Source organism: Tamandua tetradactyla, chromosome 7 (assembly GCF_023851605.1).
Source record: "Tamandua tetradactyla isolate mTamTet1 chromosome 7, mTamTet1.pri, whole genome shotgun sequence".
In the NCBI taxonomy this organism is placed as follows: Eukaryota; Metazoa; Chordata; class Mammalia; order Pilosa; family Myrmecophagidae; genus Tamandua; species Tamandua tetradactyla.
Window position 1 is genome coordinate 64,231,594 of NC_135333.1, and position 19,969 is coordinate 64,251,562.

At 36.5% G+C, this 19,969-nt stretch overlaps 1 protein-coding gene and 2 pseudogenes across 2 annotated transcripts in view; 1 reads left to right on the forward strand and 2 right to left on the reverse strand.

Moving 5' to 3' along the window:
* KDM5A (lysine demethylase 5A) overlaps positions 1 to 19,969 on the forward strand; it is a 150,986-nt gene that overhangs the window by 15,310 nt on the left and 115,707 nt on the right. For both annotated transcript variants that reach the window (XM_077169653.1, XM_077169654.1), the window contains exon 3: positions 17,587 to 17,709. In XM_077169653.1, the coding sequence (XP_077025768.1) occupies positions 17,587 to 17,709 (123 nt within the window). The remainder of the gene's footprint in view (positions 1 to 17,586; positions 17,710 to 19,969) is intronic.
* LOC143689749 (zinc finger protein 277 pseudogene) lies at positions 9,115 to 14,707 on the reverse strand (annotated as a pseudogene).
* On the reverse strand, positions 17,003 to 17,532 carry LOC143689755 (COMM domain-containing protein 1 pseudogene; annotated as a pseudogene).

Sequence of the window (19,969 nt, forward strand, 5' to 3'; positions counted from 1 at the left end):
CATGTTGATGAAGTTTCTTTCTATTCCTATCTTGTAAATTGTTTTTATCAAGAAAGGATGCTGGATTTTGTTAAATGCCTTTTCTGGGTCAATCGAGATGATCTTATGGCTATCTCCCGGTGATTTGTTAATGTGCTGAATTACATTAATTGATTTTCTTTCATTGAACCACTCTTACATACTTGGATAAAACCTGCTTGATCATGATGTGTAATTCTTTTAATGTGCTGTTGGATTCAATTTCCAAGTATTTTGTTGAGGATTTTTGTATCTATAGTCATTAGAGAGATTGGTCAGTAATTTTCTTTTCTTGGAATATCTTTATCTGGCTTTGGTATTAGGGTCATGTTGGCTTCATAGAATGAAGCCTGTGAAGCCGACTAGTCCTGGGCATTTTTTTGAGGGGAGATTTTCAATGACTAATTTAATATCTTTACTTGTAATTGGTCTGTTGAAGTCTTCCCTTTCTTCCATAGTCAGTGTAGTTTGTGTGTTTCTAGGAATTTATCCATTTTATCTAAGTTGCCTAATTTGTTTACATACAGTTGTTCATAGTATCCTCTCATGATCCTTTTTATTTCTGTGGGGTTGCTAGTAATGTCACTCTGGCCATTTCTGATTTTTATTTGCATCTTCTCTCTTTTTTTCTTTGTCAGTCTGATAAGGGTTTGTCAATTTTATTGATCTTATCAAATAACCAACTTTTGTTTTTAATTTTCTCTGTTGTTTTCTTCTCACTTTCATTTATTTCTGCTCTCATCTTTATGTTTTTCTTTTTGCTTGCTTTGGATTAGTTTGCTGTTCTTTTTCTAGTTTCCAGGTATGTCATTAGATCTTTGATATTAGTCCTATTTTCTTTTTTTCATGCAGGTATTTAAGGCTATAAATTCCTCTCTCAGCACTGCCTTTGCTGCTTCCCATAAATTTTGATATGTTGTGTTCTCGTTTTCATGTGTCTCGAGATATTTACTAATTATTCTTGTGATTTCTTTGACCTACTGATTAAGAGTGTGTTGTATAACATCCATGCATTTGTTTATTTTCCAGGTCTCTACCTGTTAATTGATTTAAAGTGTGTTTTGTCCTATATTAGTATAGCTACTGAGCTCTTTTTGGTTACTGTTTACACGAAGTATCTTTTTCCAGCCTTTCACTTTTAACCTATTTGTATCCTTGTGTCAAAGATAAGTCTTTTAGCATATATAGATGGCTTGTATATATATGTACTTTTAAGTTCTGCCTGTCTGTGTCTCTCGATTGGGGAGTTTTGTCCATTAACATTCATTGTTACTACTGTATCTATTGGTTTTTATATGTCATGTCTTATTTTTGTCTCTCTTAACAAGTTACCCTTACTGATAATCTTTATTTCTACACTCACTTACAAGCCTCTTTCTGCTGTCTTTTCCTTTCAGCCTGCAGAACTCCCATTAGTGTTTCTTGTAGGGCAGGTCTCGTTGATGAACTCTTTCAGTTTTACTTACCTGTGAAAATTTTAAATACTCCCTCTTTTTTGCTGGATAAGAAATTATTGGCTGACAGCTTTTCTCTTTCAGTTCCTTAGGTATATCTTACCACTGCTTTCTCACCTCCATGATTTCCAATAAGAAGTTGGCACTTATTCTTATGTGGTTATGCTGTATGTGATGATTTGCTTTTCTCTTGCACTTTCAGGATTTTTTCTTTATCTTCGCATTCAACATTTAACTAGTAATTCTCGGAGTCAGTCTACTAGATTTTATCCTGTTTGGAGTACATTGCACTTCTTGGACATGTATAATTATGTCTTTCATTAGAGTTGGGGAATTTTTGGCTGTTATTTCTCAGATGTTCTTGCTGCTCCTTTTCCCTTCTCCTTCTGGGATACCAATGAGGCATATGTTTGTGTGCTTCATGCTGTTATTCAAATCCCTGAGACTCTGCTCGATTTTTCCCTTCTTTTTTCTAATCTGCTATTCTAAGATTCGATTGTCCTGTTTTACTAGTTTGCAGATTATTTCTTCTGCTTGTTCAAATCTGCTGTTATATGCCTCTAGTGTATTTTTTTTGAGCATATTACAATGTTACTATTGACTATAGACCCTAGCTTGCATTGATTGTGTTTTTTTCTGTGTACCATCTATTTTCAACAGCTTGCAATATGGACATTCACTTGTTCTCCCTCTTGCAAAAACATTTTTTTTATTTGTACATGTAACCACCATCATTGTACACTCTAGGCATTCCTAAATTATACTATTTCAGTCTTTATCCTCTAATCTTTCCTTCTGGTTTCATATGTACCCATAACCCTTCTCCTTCTCTTATGATCACACTCACCCTTATTCAGTGTACTTATCTTATTGTGCTACAATCAGGTAATATTGTGCTTTCTATTTCTGCATTTTTACAATCTGTCCTGATGCATAGTCTATATTCCTTCAGCACCGATTGCCAAATCTCTACCCTATTTCTATCTCCTGATAACCTGTGTTCTTAACCTCAATTTTCTAAGTTCACTCATTAATGTTATTTCATATTAATGTGACCATACAGTATTTGTTCTTTTGTTTCTGGCTAATTTCACTCAGCATAATGTCCTCAGGGTTCATCCACGTTGTTCATACTTGATGACTTTATTCTATCTTACAGTGGTGTAATATTCCAATATATATATGTATACCACAGCTTCTTTAACCGCTCTTCCATTGATAGACATTTGGGTTGTTTCTATCTCTTGACAGTTGTAAATAATGCTGCTGTAAACATTAGTGTGCAAATATCTGTTCGTGCCCTTGCCTTCAGGACCTCTGAATATACCTAGTGATGGGATTGCTGGATCATATTGCAGTTCTATATTTAGCTTCCTGAAGAATTGCCAAGCTGCCTTCCACACTGGTTGTACATTTTACATTCCTACCAGCAGTGGATAAGTGTGCCTCTTTCTCCACATCCTGTCTTGGGCTTTTCGATTTCTGCTTTTTTTGATAATGTCCATTCTTGTAGGTGTCAGATGACATCTCATTGTGGTTTTGATTTGCATTTCCCTAATAGCCAGTGAAGTTGAGCGTTTTCATGTACTATTTAGCCTTTGTGTTTCCTCTTCTGAGAAGTGTATGTTCGTGTCTTTTGCCCATTTTTTTATTTTTTAAAAAAATACAAACAAACACAAACATTCTTAACTTATGATAATTCTGTTCTACATATATAATCAGTAATTCACAGTATCGTCACATAGCTGCATATTCATCATCATGATCATTTCTTAGAACATTTGCATCAATTCAGAAAAAGAAATAAAAAGACAACAGAAAAAAATTCATATGTGCCGTACTCTTACCCCTCCTTTCATTGATCACTAGCATTTCAATCTAAATTTATTTTAGCATTTGTTCCCCCTATTGTTTATTTTATTCCATATGTTTTGCTTGTCTGTTGATAAGATAGATAAAAGGAGCATCAGACACGAGGTTTTCACAATCACACAGTCACATTGTGAAAGCTGTATCATTATACAGTCATCTTCAAGAGACATGGCTGTTGGAACACAGCTGTACATTTTCAGGTAGTTCCCTCCAGCCTCTCTATTACATCTTGACTAACAAGGTGATATCTGTTTAATGCGTAAGAATAATCTCCAGGATAACCTCTTGACTCTGTTTGGAATCTCTCAGCCATTGATACTTTATTTTGTCTCATTTCGCTCTTCCCCCTTTTGGTCAAGAAGGTTTTCTCAATCCCTTGATTGCTGAGTCTCAGCTCATTCTAGGATTTCTGACCCACATTACCAAGAAGGTCCACACCCTTGGGAGTCATGTCCCATGTAGATATGGGGAGGGCAGTGAGTTTGCTTTTGTGTTGGCTGGAGAAAGAGGCCACATCTGAGCACCAAAAGAGGGTCTCTTAGGGTGAGTCTTAGGCCTAATTTTATGTAGGCTTGACCTATTCTTTGTGGGGTTAAGTATTATATGAACAAACCCCAAGATTAGGGGCTCAGCCTATTGCTTTGGTTGTCCCTGCTGCTTGTAAGTGTATCAAGAATTCAACTTGGGGATGTTGAATTTCCACCCTATTTCACCATTCCCCAAAGGGGACTTTTTGTCCATTTTTTAATTGGGTTGTTTGTATTTTTGTTATTGAGTTGAAGAATCTCTTTACATATTCTGGATACTAAACCCTTTTATGTGATTTCTAAATATTGTCTCCCATTGCATAGGCTCCCTTTTTATTTTCTGACAAAGTTCTTTGATACAAAAAAGTGTTTAACTTTGAGGAGTTCCCATTTATTTATTTTTATTTTCAGTGCTTGTGCTTTGGGTGTAAGGCCTAGAAAACCACCTGCTATTAAAAAATTATATTTCCTGCATTTTGTTCTGTAAGTTTTATGGTCTTAGATCTAGTGTTTAGGCATTTGATCCATTTTGAGTTCATTTTTGTATAGGGTGTGAGATGTGGATCCTCTTTCATTCTTTTGCATATAGATATCCAGTTCTCCAAGCACCAATTATAGAAGAAACTTCTCTGTCCCAGGTGGGTTGGGTTGGCCACCTTATCAAAGGGCCACCTTATCAAAGGTCTGTAGATGAGAGGGTGTGTATATGAGCACTCTGTTCAATTCCTTTGGTCAGTATATCTATCTTTATGCCAGTGCTATGCTGTTTTGGCCACTGTAGCTTTGTAATATGCTTTAAAGTCAGGTAGTGTGAGCCGTCCCACTTCATTTTTCTTTCTCAAGTTATTTTTAGCTATTCGGGGCAACTTGCCCTTCCAAATAAATTTGGTTGTTGGTTTTTCTGTTTCTGCAGAGTAGGTTTTGGGATTTTAATTGGTATTGCATTGAATTTGCAAATGAATTTGAGTAGAACTGATATCTTAACTGTAGTCTTCCAATCCATGGACATGATATGCCCTTCCATTTATTTAGGTCTTTGTGATTTTTTTAAGCAATTTCTTGTGTTTTTTTTTTTTTTTTTTATGTATAGGTCTTTTGTATCCTAGTTTAATTTATTCCTAAATATTTGATTCTTTTGATTGCTATTGTAAGTGGAATTTTTTTCTTGATTTTTCTCCTCAGATTGCTCATTACTAGTATATAAATCCTTCTGATTTTTCGGTGTTGCTTTTGTGCCCTATACCTTGGCTGTACTCATTTATTAGCTCTAGTAGCTTTGCTTTATAGTTTTTGGGATTTTCAAAATTTAGTATCATATTATTTACAAACAATGAGTGTTTCACTTCTTCCTTTCCAGTTTGGAAACCTTTTATTTCTTTTTATTGTCTAAGTGCTCTGGCTAGAATTTCCAGCACAGGATTGAATAACAGTGGTGACAAGTGGGCATTCTTGTCTTGTTCCTGATCTTAGAGAGAAGGCTTTCACACTTTCCCCATTGAGGATAATGTTAGCTGTGGGTTTTTCATATATTCCCTTTATCATGTTGAGGAAGTTCCGTTCTATTCCTATCCTTTGAAGTGTTTTAATCAAGAAAGGATGTTGAATTATGTTAAATGCCTCTTCTTCATCAGTTGAGATGATCATGTAGTTTTTCTGCTTTGACTTGTTAATACAGTGTATGACATTAATTGGTTTTCTTATGTTGAACCATCCTTGCATACCTGGAATAAATCCTACTTTGTCATGTGGTATAATTCTTGTAATGTGCTGCTGGTTTCGATCTGTAAGTATTTTGTTGAGGATTTTTGCATGTATTTATTAGAGAGATTGGTCTGTAATTTTCTTTACTTGTGGTATTTTTGTCTGGTTTTTGTATTAGGGTGCTGTTTACTTCATAAATGAGTTAGGTAGCTTTTCCTCCGCTTCAGTTTTTTTGAAGAGTTTGAGCAGGATTGGCACTAATTCTTTCTTGGATGCTTGATAGAATTCACATGAAGCTATCTGTTCCTGGACATTTTTTGGGGGGGAACTTCTTGATGACTGATTCAATCTCTTTACTTGTGATTGGTTTACTTAGGTCATCTATTTCTTCTCGAGTCAGTGTTGGTTGTTCATGTGTTTCTAGGAAGTTGTTTCATCTATGTTATGTAGTTTATTAGCATATGGTTGCTCATAGTATTCAATACCTCCTTTATTTCTGTGGGGACAGTGATTATATTTTCTTCCATTTCTGATTTTATTTATTTGCACCCTCTATCTCCCTCTCTTTCTTTTTGTTAACCTAGCTAAGAGTCCATTGATTTTATTGATTTTCTCAAATAAATTGGTTGATTTTCTCAAATAAATTGGTTGATTTTCTTGATTGTTTTCGTGGTCTCAGTTTCATTTATTACTGCCCTTACCTTCATTATTTCTTTCCTTTTGTTTGCTTTGGGGTTAGTTTGCTATTGTTTCCCTAGTTCTTCCAAGTGAACAGTTAAGTCTTAAAATTTTTGATCTTTTTTTTCCCTTTGTTTTTAATATAGACATTTAGGGCAATAAATTTCCTTCTTAATACTGACTTCGCTGCATCTCATACATTTTGACATGTTGTATTTTCATTTTCATTTATCCTGAGATATTTACTGATTTCTCTTGTAATTTCTTCCTTGACTCACTGGTTATTTAAGAGTGTGTTTTTTAGCTACATATGTTTGTGGATTTTCCAACTTTATTCCGTTATGATCTGAGAAAGTGTTTTGTATGATTTCAACTTTTTACATTTATTCATACTTGCTTTGTGACCCAGCATATGGTCTAAGCTTGAGAATGATCCATGAGCACTTGGGATAAAATGTGTATCCTGCTGTTGTGGGTTTATTGTTCTGTAAATGTCTGTTAAGTCTTGTTCATTTATTGTATTGTTTACATTCTCTGTTTCTGTTTAGATGTTCTATCCATTGATGAGTGTGAGAATTTAAGTCTCTGACTACATAGAGGTGTCTATTTCTCCCTTCAGTGTTTGTCTCATGTACTTTGGAGCACTTTGGCTCAGTGCATACATGTTTTTGATTATTATGTCTTCTTGTTGAATTGCTCCTTTTATTAATACATAGTGTCTTTCTTTGTCTCTTTTATTTTACATTTGAAGTCTGATTTGTTGGATATTAGTATAGCTATACCTACTCTTTCCTAGTTGTTGTTCGCGTAAAATATCTTTCACTTTCACTTTCAAGCTATTTTTGTCCTTGAGTCTAAAATGAGTCTCCTGTAGACAGCATATAAATGGGTCCTGTTTTTAAATCTATTCTACTAGTCTCTGTCTTTTGGTTGGTGTGTCAGTTTGAAAAGGTTTATGTACCCTAGAAAAGCCATGCTTTAATCCTAATCCCATTTTATGAAGGCAGCCATGTCTTCTAATCCCATGCAGTACTGTATGTTGGAAACTTTATTTAGCTCATCTCCATGGAGATGTGACTCAATCAATGTGGGTATTAAACCTAATTAGGTGGAGACGTGTCTCTACCTGTTCCAGGTGGGTCTTGATTGATTTTATTGGAATCCTTTAAAAGAAGAAGCTCTTTGGAAAAAGCTAGAGAACAACAAGAGAGAAAGTTGGGAGATTCAGAAAGAGCAGAGAAGATGACAGAATGTCATAGAACCCTGAAGCAGAGAGTCCACTAGCCAGCGACTTTTGGAGATGAAGGAAAACACCTCCTGGGGAGCTGAAAAGGAAGCTAGCAGATGATGCCCTGTTTGTCATGTGCCTTTCCAGATGAGGGAGAAACTCTGACTGTGTTTGCCATGAGCTTTGACACTTGAGAGAGAAACCCTGAACTTCATCAGCCTTCTTGAATCAAGGTATCTTTCCCTGGATGGCTTAGGTTGGACATTTCTATAGACTTATTTTAATTGGGATATTTCCATGACTTAAAAACTGTTAACTTGCAACTTATTAAATTCCCCTTTTTAAAAGGCATTCTGTTCCTGGTATATCGCATCCTGGCAGCTAGTAAACTAGAACAATTGGGGAGTTTAATCTGTTAACATTTAATGTTATTACTGTAAGGATGGTACTTCTCCCATTTTGACTTCTGGATTTTATATGTCGTATCTAAATTTTTTTCTCTCTTTTTACCCTTACTGATAGTCTTCATTTCTACATTCTTCTCCAAACCTCTCCTGTCTTTTCCAGTCTGCCTGTAGCACTCCCTTTAGTATTTCTTGCCAAGCTGATCTCTTAGCAACAAATACTCTGTGATTGTTTGTCTGAAAATATTTTAGTCTCCACCTCATTTTTTTTTTTTTTTAACATGAGCAGACACTGGGAATCGAACCTGGGTCTCTCACATGGCAGGTTTCTGTCACTGTGTCACTGTTGCACCATCCTCTCCCCCTCATTTTTGAAGGACAATTTTGCTGTATATAGAATTCTTGGTTGTCAGTTTTTCTCTTTTAGAATCTTAAATAATCATGCCACTGACTTCTCACCTGCATGGTTTCTGCTGAGAAATCCACACATAGTGTTATTGGGCTTCCCCTGTATGTGATGTATTGCTTTTCTCTTGCTGCTTTCAAAATTCTTTCGTTGTCCTTGACATTTGACAATTGGATTAGTAAGTATCTTGGAGTATGTCTATTTGGATCTATTCTCTTTGGGGTACACTGCACTTCTTGGACCTGCAATTTTATGTCTTTCATAGAAGATGGAAATTTTTCAGTGATTATTTCCTCCATGAGTCTTTCTCCTTCTTTTCCATTCTCTTCTCCTTCTGGAATACCCACAACACATATGTTCATGTGCTTCATGTTTTCATTCAGTTCCCTGAGACCCTGCTCATATTTTTCCGTTCTTTTCCCTGTTTTCTTTTGTGTGTCACATCTCAGAAATCCAGCCATCTAGTTCATAATCCCTTCTCCTGCCTTTTCAAATCTATTGTTGTACATTTCCATTGTTTTTCCATCTTTTCTGTTGTACTTTTCATTCCTATAAGTTCTGTGATTTGTTTTTTCAAACTTTTGAATTCTTTTTATTCACTGTTTATTTTTTATATCCTTCCTCAACTCGGTGATTTGAATTTTTTCCCCAGGATACAAAAAGTCCTCATTTTATTTTTCCACTTTATTTTCTTGAATGAACATCTACTTTTTAAAAAAGTTTATTTGGTCAAGAACTGTGTTCTTTGCTGATGTTCAAATCTCAACTATTCTTTGTTTTTCTTATAGGAGAAAACATACAAAAATTGCTTCTGCCACAGTTTCTTCTAGTTTTTCAAGCATTCTTGTAGCAGCTGATTCAAAATACTGCTGTGTTTCAAAGCATGTAGTTTAGATGTATTGTCGCTGATGATGGGAATATTTCCATTTTGTTCCTGAGCTGTTAGGTCACTTTCACTGTCAGACAGTGTACACAGCAGGGTGTCATTTTCATAAATTGGAAAATAATACTGCGGTTGATCCCATGTCTTTCTTTCAGGAAGCAGCGATATGTGTTTAGTCTTTTCCATGTGCGTTCTTAAGTCTGCTTTGGATTTAAACTTCGTTTGGCAGCCATAACATCTACACTGGTGAACTTCTCTTCACATGAAGTTGATTAATTTCACTTGCTGAGAAATTTAATCCAAGTTCTGACTTTATTTTGAGGACATCAAATTCATGTAATTCCTCCATGTGGACACATAGTTTCTTGATTGTTCAGCTTCTTTTCACAAAATAGGCAAGACAGCAGAGACAGGTTGTTCTTACCAATCAGACCAGTCATCCTCTTGATGGTCCAGCAATTTCTGATCATCTTCCAGTTGAACTTCTTCCCAAGGTTTTCCAAATTCCAAATAATTGATGACATAAAATTGGTCATATTCGCTATTCTTAAGATTGATCTTACAGTGCTGTTTTTTTCTCATATGATCTTTCAGTGTATTTTTGTCCCTGAAGGTCTTCTGACAATACAAGCACTGTTAAGTTGTCAAGCTTTTTCTGTAGTGTATGTAGGAATTCTTTGCAGTTTACAGTGTTGTCTGGCAATCCAATGTTGAAAGCATGTTCTTTGGCCATGTGGTTCAAAAGAACAGATCTGTTTCCAAGGAATTCTGTACCACAAAACATACAAATACCATGAAAGTTAGTATCATTTCTTTCTTGCTGCTGGTTGTTCCAGAATTTCTTCCAACCTCTGCTTCTGAAGCTCTTCTCTAAGAACTCTATCTTCTGGCAAAACGTCATATAACAAAAAAAATAATTGTCTTGTTCTTCAAGTGAAGTTGTGGAATCAATCCTTATCATACTACAAATATCTATGATGGACTGCTCAGTGAACCTTTTCTTCCAATATAAAATGTACCTTTAGAAATCAACAATCAACTTGAGATTAGCTATAACCACCTTATGCTTGATAATCACTTGCTTTAAAAGTTTGTCTTGCTCAGCCACAGGACAGTGTTCTTCACAGAAAATACAAGGCACAGATGGACAAGTTTCTAAAGTGGTGGTGCCACCTGGACTTTCTGGCAGGAAAAGCGACTTCAGGATACAATCCTTACCTCATCATGAGCAGCCCCAACTCTGCCATGGAAGCTTCTATGGTCCTTTTCCCCTCTGGCAGCAGGCCCTGGAGTCTTAAGCGCAGCCATTATGTGGCTCAAGAGTGTTGATTTGATTTTTGATGAGATTTTCTATGTCTGTTGAAACATCTTGAATTAGTTGTTTCAACTCTTGTATCTCTTTTGAATTGTTGGTTTGATCCTTTGACTGGGCTATATTTCTGATTTCCCTAGTATGACTGGTTATTTTTTGCTGGCATTTAGGCATTTGATTTCCTTGATTAGTTTATGCTGGAGATTGTTTTCACTCTTTAACCTAGGCTTTTCTTGTTGATAGCTTTGTCCTCTATCTGTTCTTTGACATTCAGTTCAAGTTATTCTAGACCTCTGGCATGGGTTCTGTTAACTGATCAGAATTTTTCAGTTCTTTTTTTTTTGTTTCTTGCCCTGCCTATACGGAGCCTTTTTTTTTTTTAAAAGCCTTTTTTAAAATGCTGTTTAAGTTCCATGTAAAGATGAAGAGACAAAAGAATTAGAATCTAAGCTTGAGGGGAGAATTTGGGGTTCCAGAATGGCTGGAGGCAGTATATATTAGGGTCTTGGCAGCAGTAAAATAGACTATTTTGTAGCCATCAAAGTAGTCTGTGGGGACTCTAAGGTTGGGACATACTAAGTTGGAATGAGGGTACTAAATTATTTGTATGAACTAAGGGGGGGGGGGTCTTGGAAGATATTTTAGACCTCAGTCAGATTTTCCCAGACCGGATAGGCCCATATCTCAGGCGGAAAGAGTTGCCAGCATCAGTTTTTCCTGAAGGTGAGTCCAGCAGGTTGTCATACTTTCCTATGAAGGCTGCAGACTCTGTACTTTTCCTTTTCTGCCCAGCATGTGGCACTTGTCTGCCTCTAGCTTCCCATCAGCTTAATTTCAGCAGATTTTCCCTCCTGGGGTTGTGGTAGAGACAGAGGTGAGGTTGTAGGTTGGCATTAAGTGCTTCTTTTTTCCAGTCCCTGAGGAGGGATTTCTTGAAGGAGGGATACCACTTGACCTGGGTCCTACCTTTCTCTTGGGGAAGATACAACCTTTAGGGAATTAACTCCTTTCATAGGACTGGTTACTTTGTCTCTCAGACAATCTTAATTCTGCCCTTGCCTGGGGCAGTGCTGGAGGCTGAGAGGGCTTACAGTTCTATGTAATGGCCTGTTAAGCAGTAGACATAAAAACAATAAATGCTTTTTCAGAGCAGGACTCCCACTCCTTGGGTTTGTCAATCAAGAGCTTAAGTTGGTATGTGGCTCTTGGTATCTCCAGTCTCTGTGTGCCTCCTTTTCTAGGGTTCCAGCCCTTTTCCAGTATTGTGTGCTGTCTGACTCAAAAAGCCTCTTTGTTTTTTTCTCCCTGTCAGCTCTGGCCCCTCTCCGCTGTGTCAAAAACTCCTATCTTTAGTGCGTATTCCAGGTTTATCTGTGCTGGGGGCCTATTTTCAGTAGTCAGAATTTAATAGTTCCACAATTAGAGTGTAGTTGAGCTAAACCCTTTCTGCTAGTAAAGTCTTTTTCCTTCCAGCCTGCCATTCCTGTGGGGGAGAGGCACCTGAGAACTTATAGTTCTCTGTGGGGTTTCAGCAGTTCCACCTGGTCCAGACTGGTGTATGCTGTGTGTCTGTTGTCTGATGTAATCCCAGTAGTTATTCTGTACTGTTCCTGGCTATTTACTAACTACTTTGGAGGATGAACAAAATTCCACACCTCACTAAGCTGCCATGTTGCCTTGTTTGTCTAGTATATTTTGAGTCTCTTCTATTGTCTCTTTCATCCCCATAATTTTTGTGTTTTTTTTATTTCCCATATGAGTTATATTTTTCATCAATATCATTGTTCTATTAATGAGAGTTGATGAGGAAAAATTCTTACAAGGAGATTTCTTTTAATTGTGGAAACAAAGAATTAACTTAGATATGATCCATTTGTAAGTCTTAATGTGATGGCATTGCTTGGATATTGTTAAATACCTAACTTGAAGAAGGTGTATTGAATATCCCTTGTTATTAGGTTATACCAGGGAATCTTTTTTATCTTGAAGAACCTAAGGGTTCTTATGGGAATCCTGTATTTTATATATGATAGTTCTGTAAATCCACAACTTCTCTAAAATAAACAAACAGAAAAGAGAGTCCCATTTTAATGTGAATGAGTCTGACCAGTGAAATGGTGGGTAAAAGAATTCAGATGTAAAAGTACTCATAAGTTACGATTTGATTTTCTGAAGTTCAACAGGAAACTAATGTAATGACAAGACAGAATAGTTATTCCTTCTCAAGAGGTAAAGATAATTTAAGAGAGCACACATTTAAATTATTGTGGTGGCGTATTTACAACATAACATTTCCTTTGAGGTATGTGTTACCAGTTCAGTGTTGTCAGTTATATTCACAATGTTGTTAACACCACTACCATCCATTACCAGAGCTTTCTCATTACCCCAAACAGAAACTCTGTACCTCTAAGCATTTTTGTTTCTCAAACCACACCCAGAACCTACCAACTAACTTTATGTTTTGCTGGCACCAAATGTTGTACCACAGTAATGGTTATCAATGAGTGTTGGGAGGAGCCGAGTAAGGTTTATAGTCTCCCCCCACCATTAAATTTCCTGAATAATTCAATAAAATTTAGTAAAATTTTACTAAAAAAATTTGCTATGAGAAGTCAGTTCTAGAAGTTGGAGAGAAAGGATAGCAGGGCACAGACAATTTCTCAGTACTTAAGTTGTATCACTTGGGTTGTGACTAATATCAACAATATCATCACACGGTTGATATTCGGGGATTTTCCAAGCAGGTGATATACTTCTTTCTGGCTGGTAGACAGGTGGCCTAAAATCCCTACCTCAGTCAGGCGCAGAGCACTACCCACCAGACAAGCGTGCTGAGCTGGGTAGGTAGGTGTATTTTAATTTTAATTAATAGCCATGTTGAATTTTATTTTCTTCTTCCTTTGGATTTAATTGCTGCTTCCCCACCCGAATTTTTAGAAATATATGCATTTGTCATTGATTTATTTTTTCTAATATATGCAGTTATGACTAAGAAATTATTTCTAAACCTGGCTCTTGCATGTTTTAGTTTGCCAGGATTGCTATGACAAATACTGAGGCTGGTTGGCTTAAACAACAGAAATTTATTGTCTTCAGTTCTGGAGGCTAGAAGTCTGAAATCAAGGTACTGGTGGGGCCGTGCTTCCTCAGAAGTCTGTGGTGTTCTGATGGTGGCTTTGCATGCCTCTGTCAAATGGTGATCTGTCTTCTTTGGTCTTCTGTGGCTTCTACTTTCATGTCCAAATTACCTTGCTTATAAGGATTCCAGTTATATAGGGTTAAGGCCAACCTAATTTAATTTGGCTTCATCTTAATAGCATCTTTAAAGATCTTATTCATAGATGACTTGAAAAGTTCTTGTAGGGGTTGTGATTCAGTTCCCAACAGGCTGAATATGATGTGGTATGTGATTTTTTTTTTTTTTAAATTATATTTTAGTGGCTATGTCCTAGCTTGAGTATCCTGAAAGCAGAACCCAAAGATGAACTTCCTGTTTGGGAATAAGTTAAGATTTCTCCCCAAACTTAAAATGCCGTTTAAGTTCCATGTAAAGATGAAGAGACAAAAGAATTAGAATCTAAGCTTGAGGGGAGAATTTGGGGTTCCAGAATGGCTGGAGGCAGTATATATTAGGGTCTTGGCAGCAGTAAAATAGACTATTTTGTAGCCATCAAAGTAGTCTGTGGGGACTCTAAGGTTGGGACATACTAAGTTGGAATGAGGGTACTAAATTATTTGTATGAACTAAGGAGACAGGACAAGCACCCTATGGGATCTATGTGGTATGTCCATATTTCTCTCGGAAGGACTGACCTTGACTCCTTCAGGTAATTGCTGTTGTTGCACTTCTTGCTATTTTTGCTAATTGGGCTTGTATTTTGCTTTCTTTGGTTTTGCTCTGTGGTTCTTAAAACAAACGTGCAGTGCTGCTGGACGTATACCTATTTTAAAAGCTGTTTCTTTCTGAAGATCAGGGTTTGGGTGTGGGTTTGTATTGAACAAGATTTTCAAATCCTAGTTGTTTTTCACTAAGCATGGTTTGTTTCTTTTATGGGTGCCTCTGGTGCTTACCTTCACAATGCCAAGATCTGGCACTCAGCACCTCGATTGAGTGGTTAAAAGTAGCATCACTAGGCTCATCAGCAGGAGAATACCTGGCATAGCATACCTCCTGATGTTATGGGAAAGGAACACCTTTAGGAAGATCCCTGAGTCTGTCATCTTTCACTCTTGTTCTGTTCAGGTGTTCAGATCTAGTGGCAAGAACTTATGTTTCTTTTCATACTTTTAAAGTCTTTTTAAAGTCTTTTTTTATACTAGAATTTTCTTAATGTCCTTTATTTCTTTAGCTATATTTTCCTGTATCTCCTTGAATTGATTTAGATGTGTTTAAAGATCTTTGATTAATTTTTCTAAATCCTGTTTCTCCTCCTAAGTTTTAATTTTGGAATCTTGTTCCTTCATATGGCTTGTATTTTTTTGCTGATGTTTAGGTATCTAGTTATCTTGATGATATTACTCTGCAGGTCAGTTTCTTTTTCTTGCCTAGGGTTTTATTGTTGATTGGCTTTGTGTTAAGGCTCTTCTTTGACACTTCCTTCAACTTATTCTAGACCTTTAGAATCTCCTATTTAAGTGATCGTATTTTTCCAGCTCCTCTTCATCTTATTCTTATCCTAGATATCCAGTACAGTTCTTAAGATTGCACTATTTGTGCAATTGTTTTTCCCCCAGAAGGGAATTCCCTTCTCTAGGAATCTTGACCTGTTCTGTTTGTTTTCCCTCTATAGTTTTTTTTTTTCTTTAACACTCCTTTCATTGCTTCTAGTTGATTTTGCCTAGATAATATATTCTGGGAGTAAACTGGTCACCCTGGAGAGGACTTTGCCATATAAAGGGGTCACAGACCTGCTCCAAAGAGCCTTAGGGAGAGGGTCAGGTCAGGAAGGTTGCCAGAAGCGTTTTTTATGAATTCTTGAAGTTGTGCTTTCCTGGCCTGCCTAGCAAATGTCTCTCTTCATTTTCCTCATTCCTAAAGAGATACTGTGTCTTTAAACCTCCATTTCTTGTCCAGAGTTGAAATAATGGTTGCATCTATCCTTGTCAGGGATGGGCTAAAACAGCAGTTAAGAGCTAGGACCCAAATATCTGAATTTACCAATCAAAAGTCACGTTCAGTGCTCAGCTATGCCCCTCCCCTCCTGTTTTGGGGAAGAGGACCTCCACATCCCTTCTCTGTCCATTTAGCCAGTTAGGGGCTGGACTGGTTTATAGTCTCCCTCGAGTCTGGGAGATGGACACTAGCAGCCATTGTGGAAAGAGTTACTCACAGTTCTTTACCACAGTTTCTCAGCCTCTTTTTCCTGCTGTTCCTTGGATAGTATATAATGCTACCCTGGCCTCCAGAGCCCCAGGAAAGTTCTTTCCCAAAGTTCCTGCCTGTCCACTAGCTGTTTTGGAGGAGGAATGATTCCTGGAGGTCCCTACTCTGCCTCTTCTTGAGAAGTTTTATTATTGTTTTAAGGAGAAATGTATAAAGTAATTCTTCTAGTTTTCCACTTAATTGGTATTATGAAGAATTATCTCTAGCTATGTTTCATATTTTTCATAGTGGTGATATTCAGTGCTTAGCTTTCCAAGACCAGAGGGTTTTAAGTTCCCACTTTTTCTACTAAAAAGTTTTGCGAATCTTAGAATATTTCCTTCTCTGATGGTCTTCGAAAAATACATTTTTAAATTCTATGAAAATTATATTAGAAACTTATTTTTCAAAGTTTTTTGGCTTTAACAACTTTTCCAGAGCTGTTAATCTAGTTTTTTATTAAAATCTCTTTAAATTTTACTAATATTACTTATATTTTCTAAATTGAGGTCTATTTAAATGTTGCTGTTCTTTATGTCTGCTTGATTTGCGCAAGATTCTTCACTGTGGTATGAAGCCTATTTTGAAATACAAACGGAAACCTTCTATAGCTGAGGCTTATGTGTCATGCTCAGTTGTTTTTTTCCTAGATGTTAATAATACTTTTGTGCTTTCAGATTTTATTATATATTTTTTCTCTTTAGTCTCTTCTGATTAGATACTTAATGAAGAATCTTCGTATCAGTGAGGTAGGGAGTTAGTGCAATCAAATGTGAATATTATCTATACATGAAATGACAGCATTAGAATTTTTAGAAACTGAGAATAATATGATTAATTAAATTTTCTGGGCAGCTTAGTGTTAAGTCAGCTTTTATAAAAAAGTGCTTTGGTTCATATGAGTTTTTTGCATATTAAGTAATTTTCTGCCTTAATAAATTTTATTCCGAGTTTCCCTCTTTTTATTGGTTTATTTCATAGGGTTGAAATAAGCAATAATGAAAAGACTTGGACTTTCTTTATAGAAATGAGTGTTTTTGTTTTTAATTTGAGGATTTAATACCGATGGGAGAACAAAGTTTAAAAAAGGTCAGTAGGGTAAGGGATCATGGACACCTTTGCTTCAGCAATTCCAATTCCTTCCTACATCTTCCTCAGTTAAGCTGGTGTATCACTGTGGTGATATTTTCTATCTTTGTGAGCGTCTCAGGATTTTGCTGACTTTGGCTTCATCAAATTAAAAACACAGAAATTCAGATTCTTGTCTACTTTTTCTGCATTCCAATTCCACTTTGCAATAAGGGTATATATTTGAGCTGAATGGTTTAACTTTGACTTGCCATCAATTCTCCAGCTCAGGCCTTGAAGTCCATGAAATTTCCCTCGGATTTTTGTCTTGTGACTCTTCCACAGTTTGGTTAGATATATCTCACTTTGTTCTATGATTTGAGCAGTCAAGAATACCTTCAAATGTTTGAATCCATGTCTATAGGTGCAGCAGACTTAAGAATCTCCCTTATCTTTGCCTGGAAGGGGCAGAACTCCTCAGGCAGCACTTGGGGTAGAGCTGGCTCTGCAGCAGCTCTTCTGTGATGCCTAGGTATCCATGGAAGACTGCTCAGCCCAGAGTCCTGCAGTCTTTAAGCTTGTCTCAGAAATACGTACTTTTTAGTGCAAAACTCATTTATTTATTTTAAGCTGTGATTTAATTCCTATTTCTGATTTGTGTGTTTCTTAGGCAATGACCAGAGTGAGGCTGGACTTCTTGGATCAACTAGCTAAATTTTGGGAACTTCAGGGATCTACTTTGAAGATCCCTGTGGTGGAGAGAAAAATCCTGGATCTGTATGCTTTGAGCAAGGTGAGGCTTGCTTGCACTTGGTTTAGAAATTGAAAAAGAGGCTGGTGAATATACAAAAATAGGAATTTCAAGTAAACTTGGTGGTAAATATTTCCTTTGTAGGATTTATTTGGCAATTAAGTGCAAACATGGGTAAATGGAAATACTAGATCACAAAGTTATCTTTAAAGGGTATTTTATAATTTCTTATAAGATTAATATTGAATAACTCACTCAGATAAGTAGGCTGTATGATCTATAATATGCAAAGGAAAGAAACCAACCTGGTAATAATAGCTTGTATTGATAGATGGTGCCCTGTGTTAAGCTCATCTATTGCTTTTTTTAAAATGCAATTTTACTGAGATATAATCACATAAAATATAATCATCCAAAGTGTACAATCAGTGGTTTACAATATCATTTTATAATGGTGCGTCCCTCATAGTCAAATTTTGAACATGTTTGTTACTGCAAAAAAATACAATGAAAATGAACACCAATTAAAAATGAAAATGAACACCAAAAATATCCCATACTCCTTGTCTCTCCCTATCATTTATTTATTTTTGTTCTTATTTTTTTATTCCTCTGTCCATATACTGTTTAAAATGAGTGTCAGCCACAGAGTTTTCACAGTTACCCAGTTATGCTATAAAAGCTATATAGTTTAACAATTGTCTTCAATAATCAAGGCTACTGGAGTATAGTTCAGCAGTTTCAGGTATTTGCTTCTACCTATTCGAATGCACTAAAAACTAAAGAGGGATATCTATTTAATGTATCACAATAACCTCCAGACCTCTCAACTATTTGAAATACCTCAGCCCCTGAAACTTTTTTGTTTCATTTCTCTTCCCCCTTTCGGTCAAGAAGGCTTTCTCACTCCCATGATGCCAGGGCCAGGTTCATCCCTGGGAGTCAGGTCCCATGTTGCCAGGGAGATTTTTGCACCCCTGGGAGTCATGTCGCACCTAGGGGGGAGGGCAGTGAGTTTACCTGCTGAGTTGGCTTAGAGAGAGAGAGACCACATCTGAGCAACAAAAGGATGTATGGGGTTAACTCTTAGGTATCATTTTAAATAGGCTTAGCTTCTCCTTTGCAGGGATATGTTTCCTAAGGGCAAGCCCCAAGATCAGGGGCTTGGCCTCTTAAAATAGTAGTCCCAGTGCTTGTGAGAATATTAGGGATTTCTCAGGTAGGAAAGTTTTCAACTGTTGTTTTATTTCTTAATTGAGAGCCCAGCAGATTAAAAGGAACCATTTCTTTCATTCGTCATTCTCACATGTAGTGAGATACAAGTTTTACAAAAACCTTTAAGTAGTGTTATGATTGACTGAGTCCTGCATTATCCAGTAGAATGAACAATAGCTTAAAAACTTAAGGGTGAAGAGTTTGATTCATTTTTGCCAAAACTTATGTTAATATTGTAACTTTACATTCCCTAGTGAGAAAAAAAAATTAACCTGCAGTAGAAATGATGATAATAATTACCTTGAAAACATATTTTTATTAGTTAGGGTTCTCTAGAGAAGCAGAACCACTAACAGGAGATATTTGTAAATATAAGATTTATAAAATTGTTTCACACAACCGTGGGAATGCAAGAGTCCCATATCCATAGGGCAGGCTTTGAGGCTGGCGACACTGATGAAAGTCTTGATGTACCACACAGCAGAGGCTTGCTGGCTGAAGAAGCAGTGAAAATTCTCTTTTCTCCCTTAAAGGTCTTTGGCTGATTGTATTATCTCTCTTGTGGGTGACAATGCCTTAGTTGATCTGAGATATGGTCAGCCACACCTTCAGTCAACCGACTGATGATTTAATAAATCAGCCTTCTTGTTTGTCAGCCAACCATGAAATATCCTTGTGGTAATGGGTTAGACCAGTGCTTGCCTTAACAGACAACTGGGCATCATCACCTGGCCAAGTTGACACTAGAACCTAACCATCACATACAGTAATAAACTCTGACTTGTGGGTGAAGACAGCTTACTATTATGAGGAGTTTGGCATAGCAACTTTTTTTTGTGGCTGTTATAGCCTATGTTTGATACACTATTTGACATAAAAAGTTATTCTCATTCACTTGCAGAGTTAATTTTGAAAGTCTTCATTTTCAAGGAAAAAAAGTGAGGATAATCATATTTAAGTTAGTTTTTATGATCCATTTAAAAATTAATGTCAGGTCAGAGTTCTCTTACTAAAAATTATGTGAAGTGTGATCTTAAATTAAAATACAATTCTAGGTTTGTGCTTGTTAGGAAATCATGTCAATGAG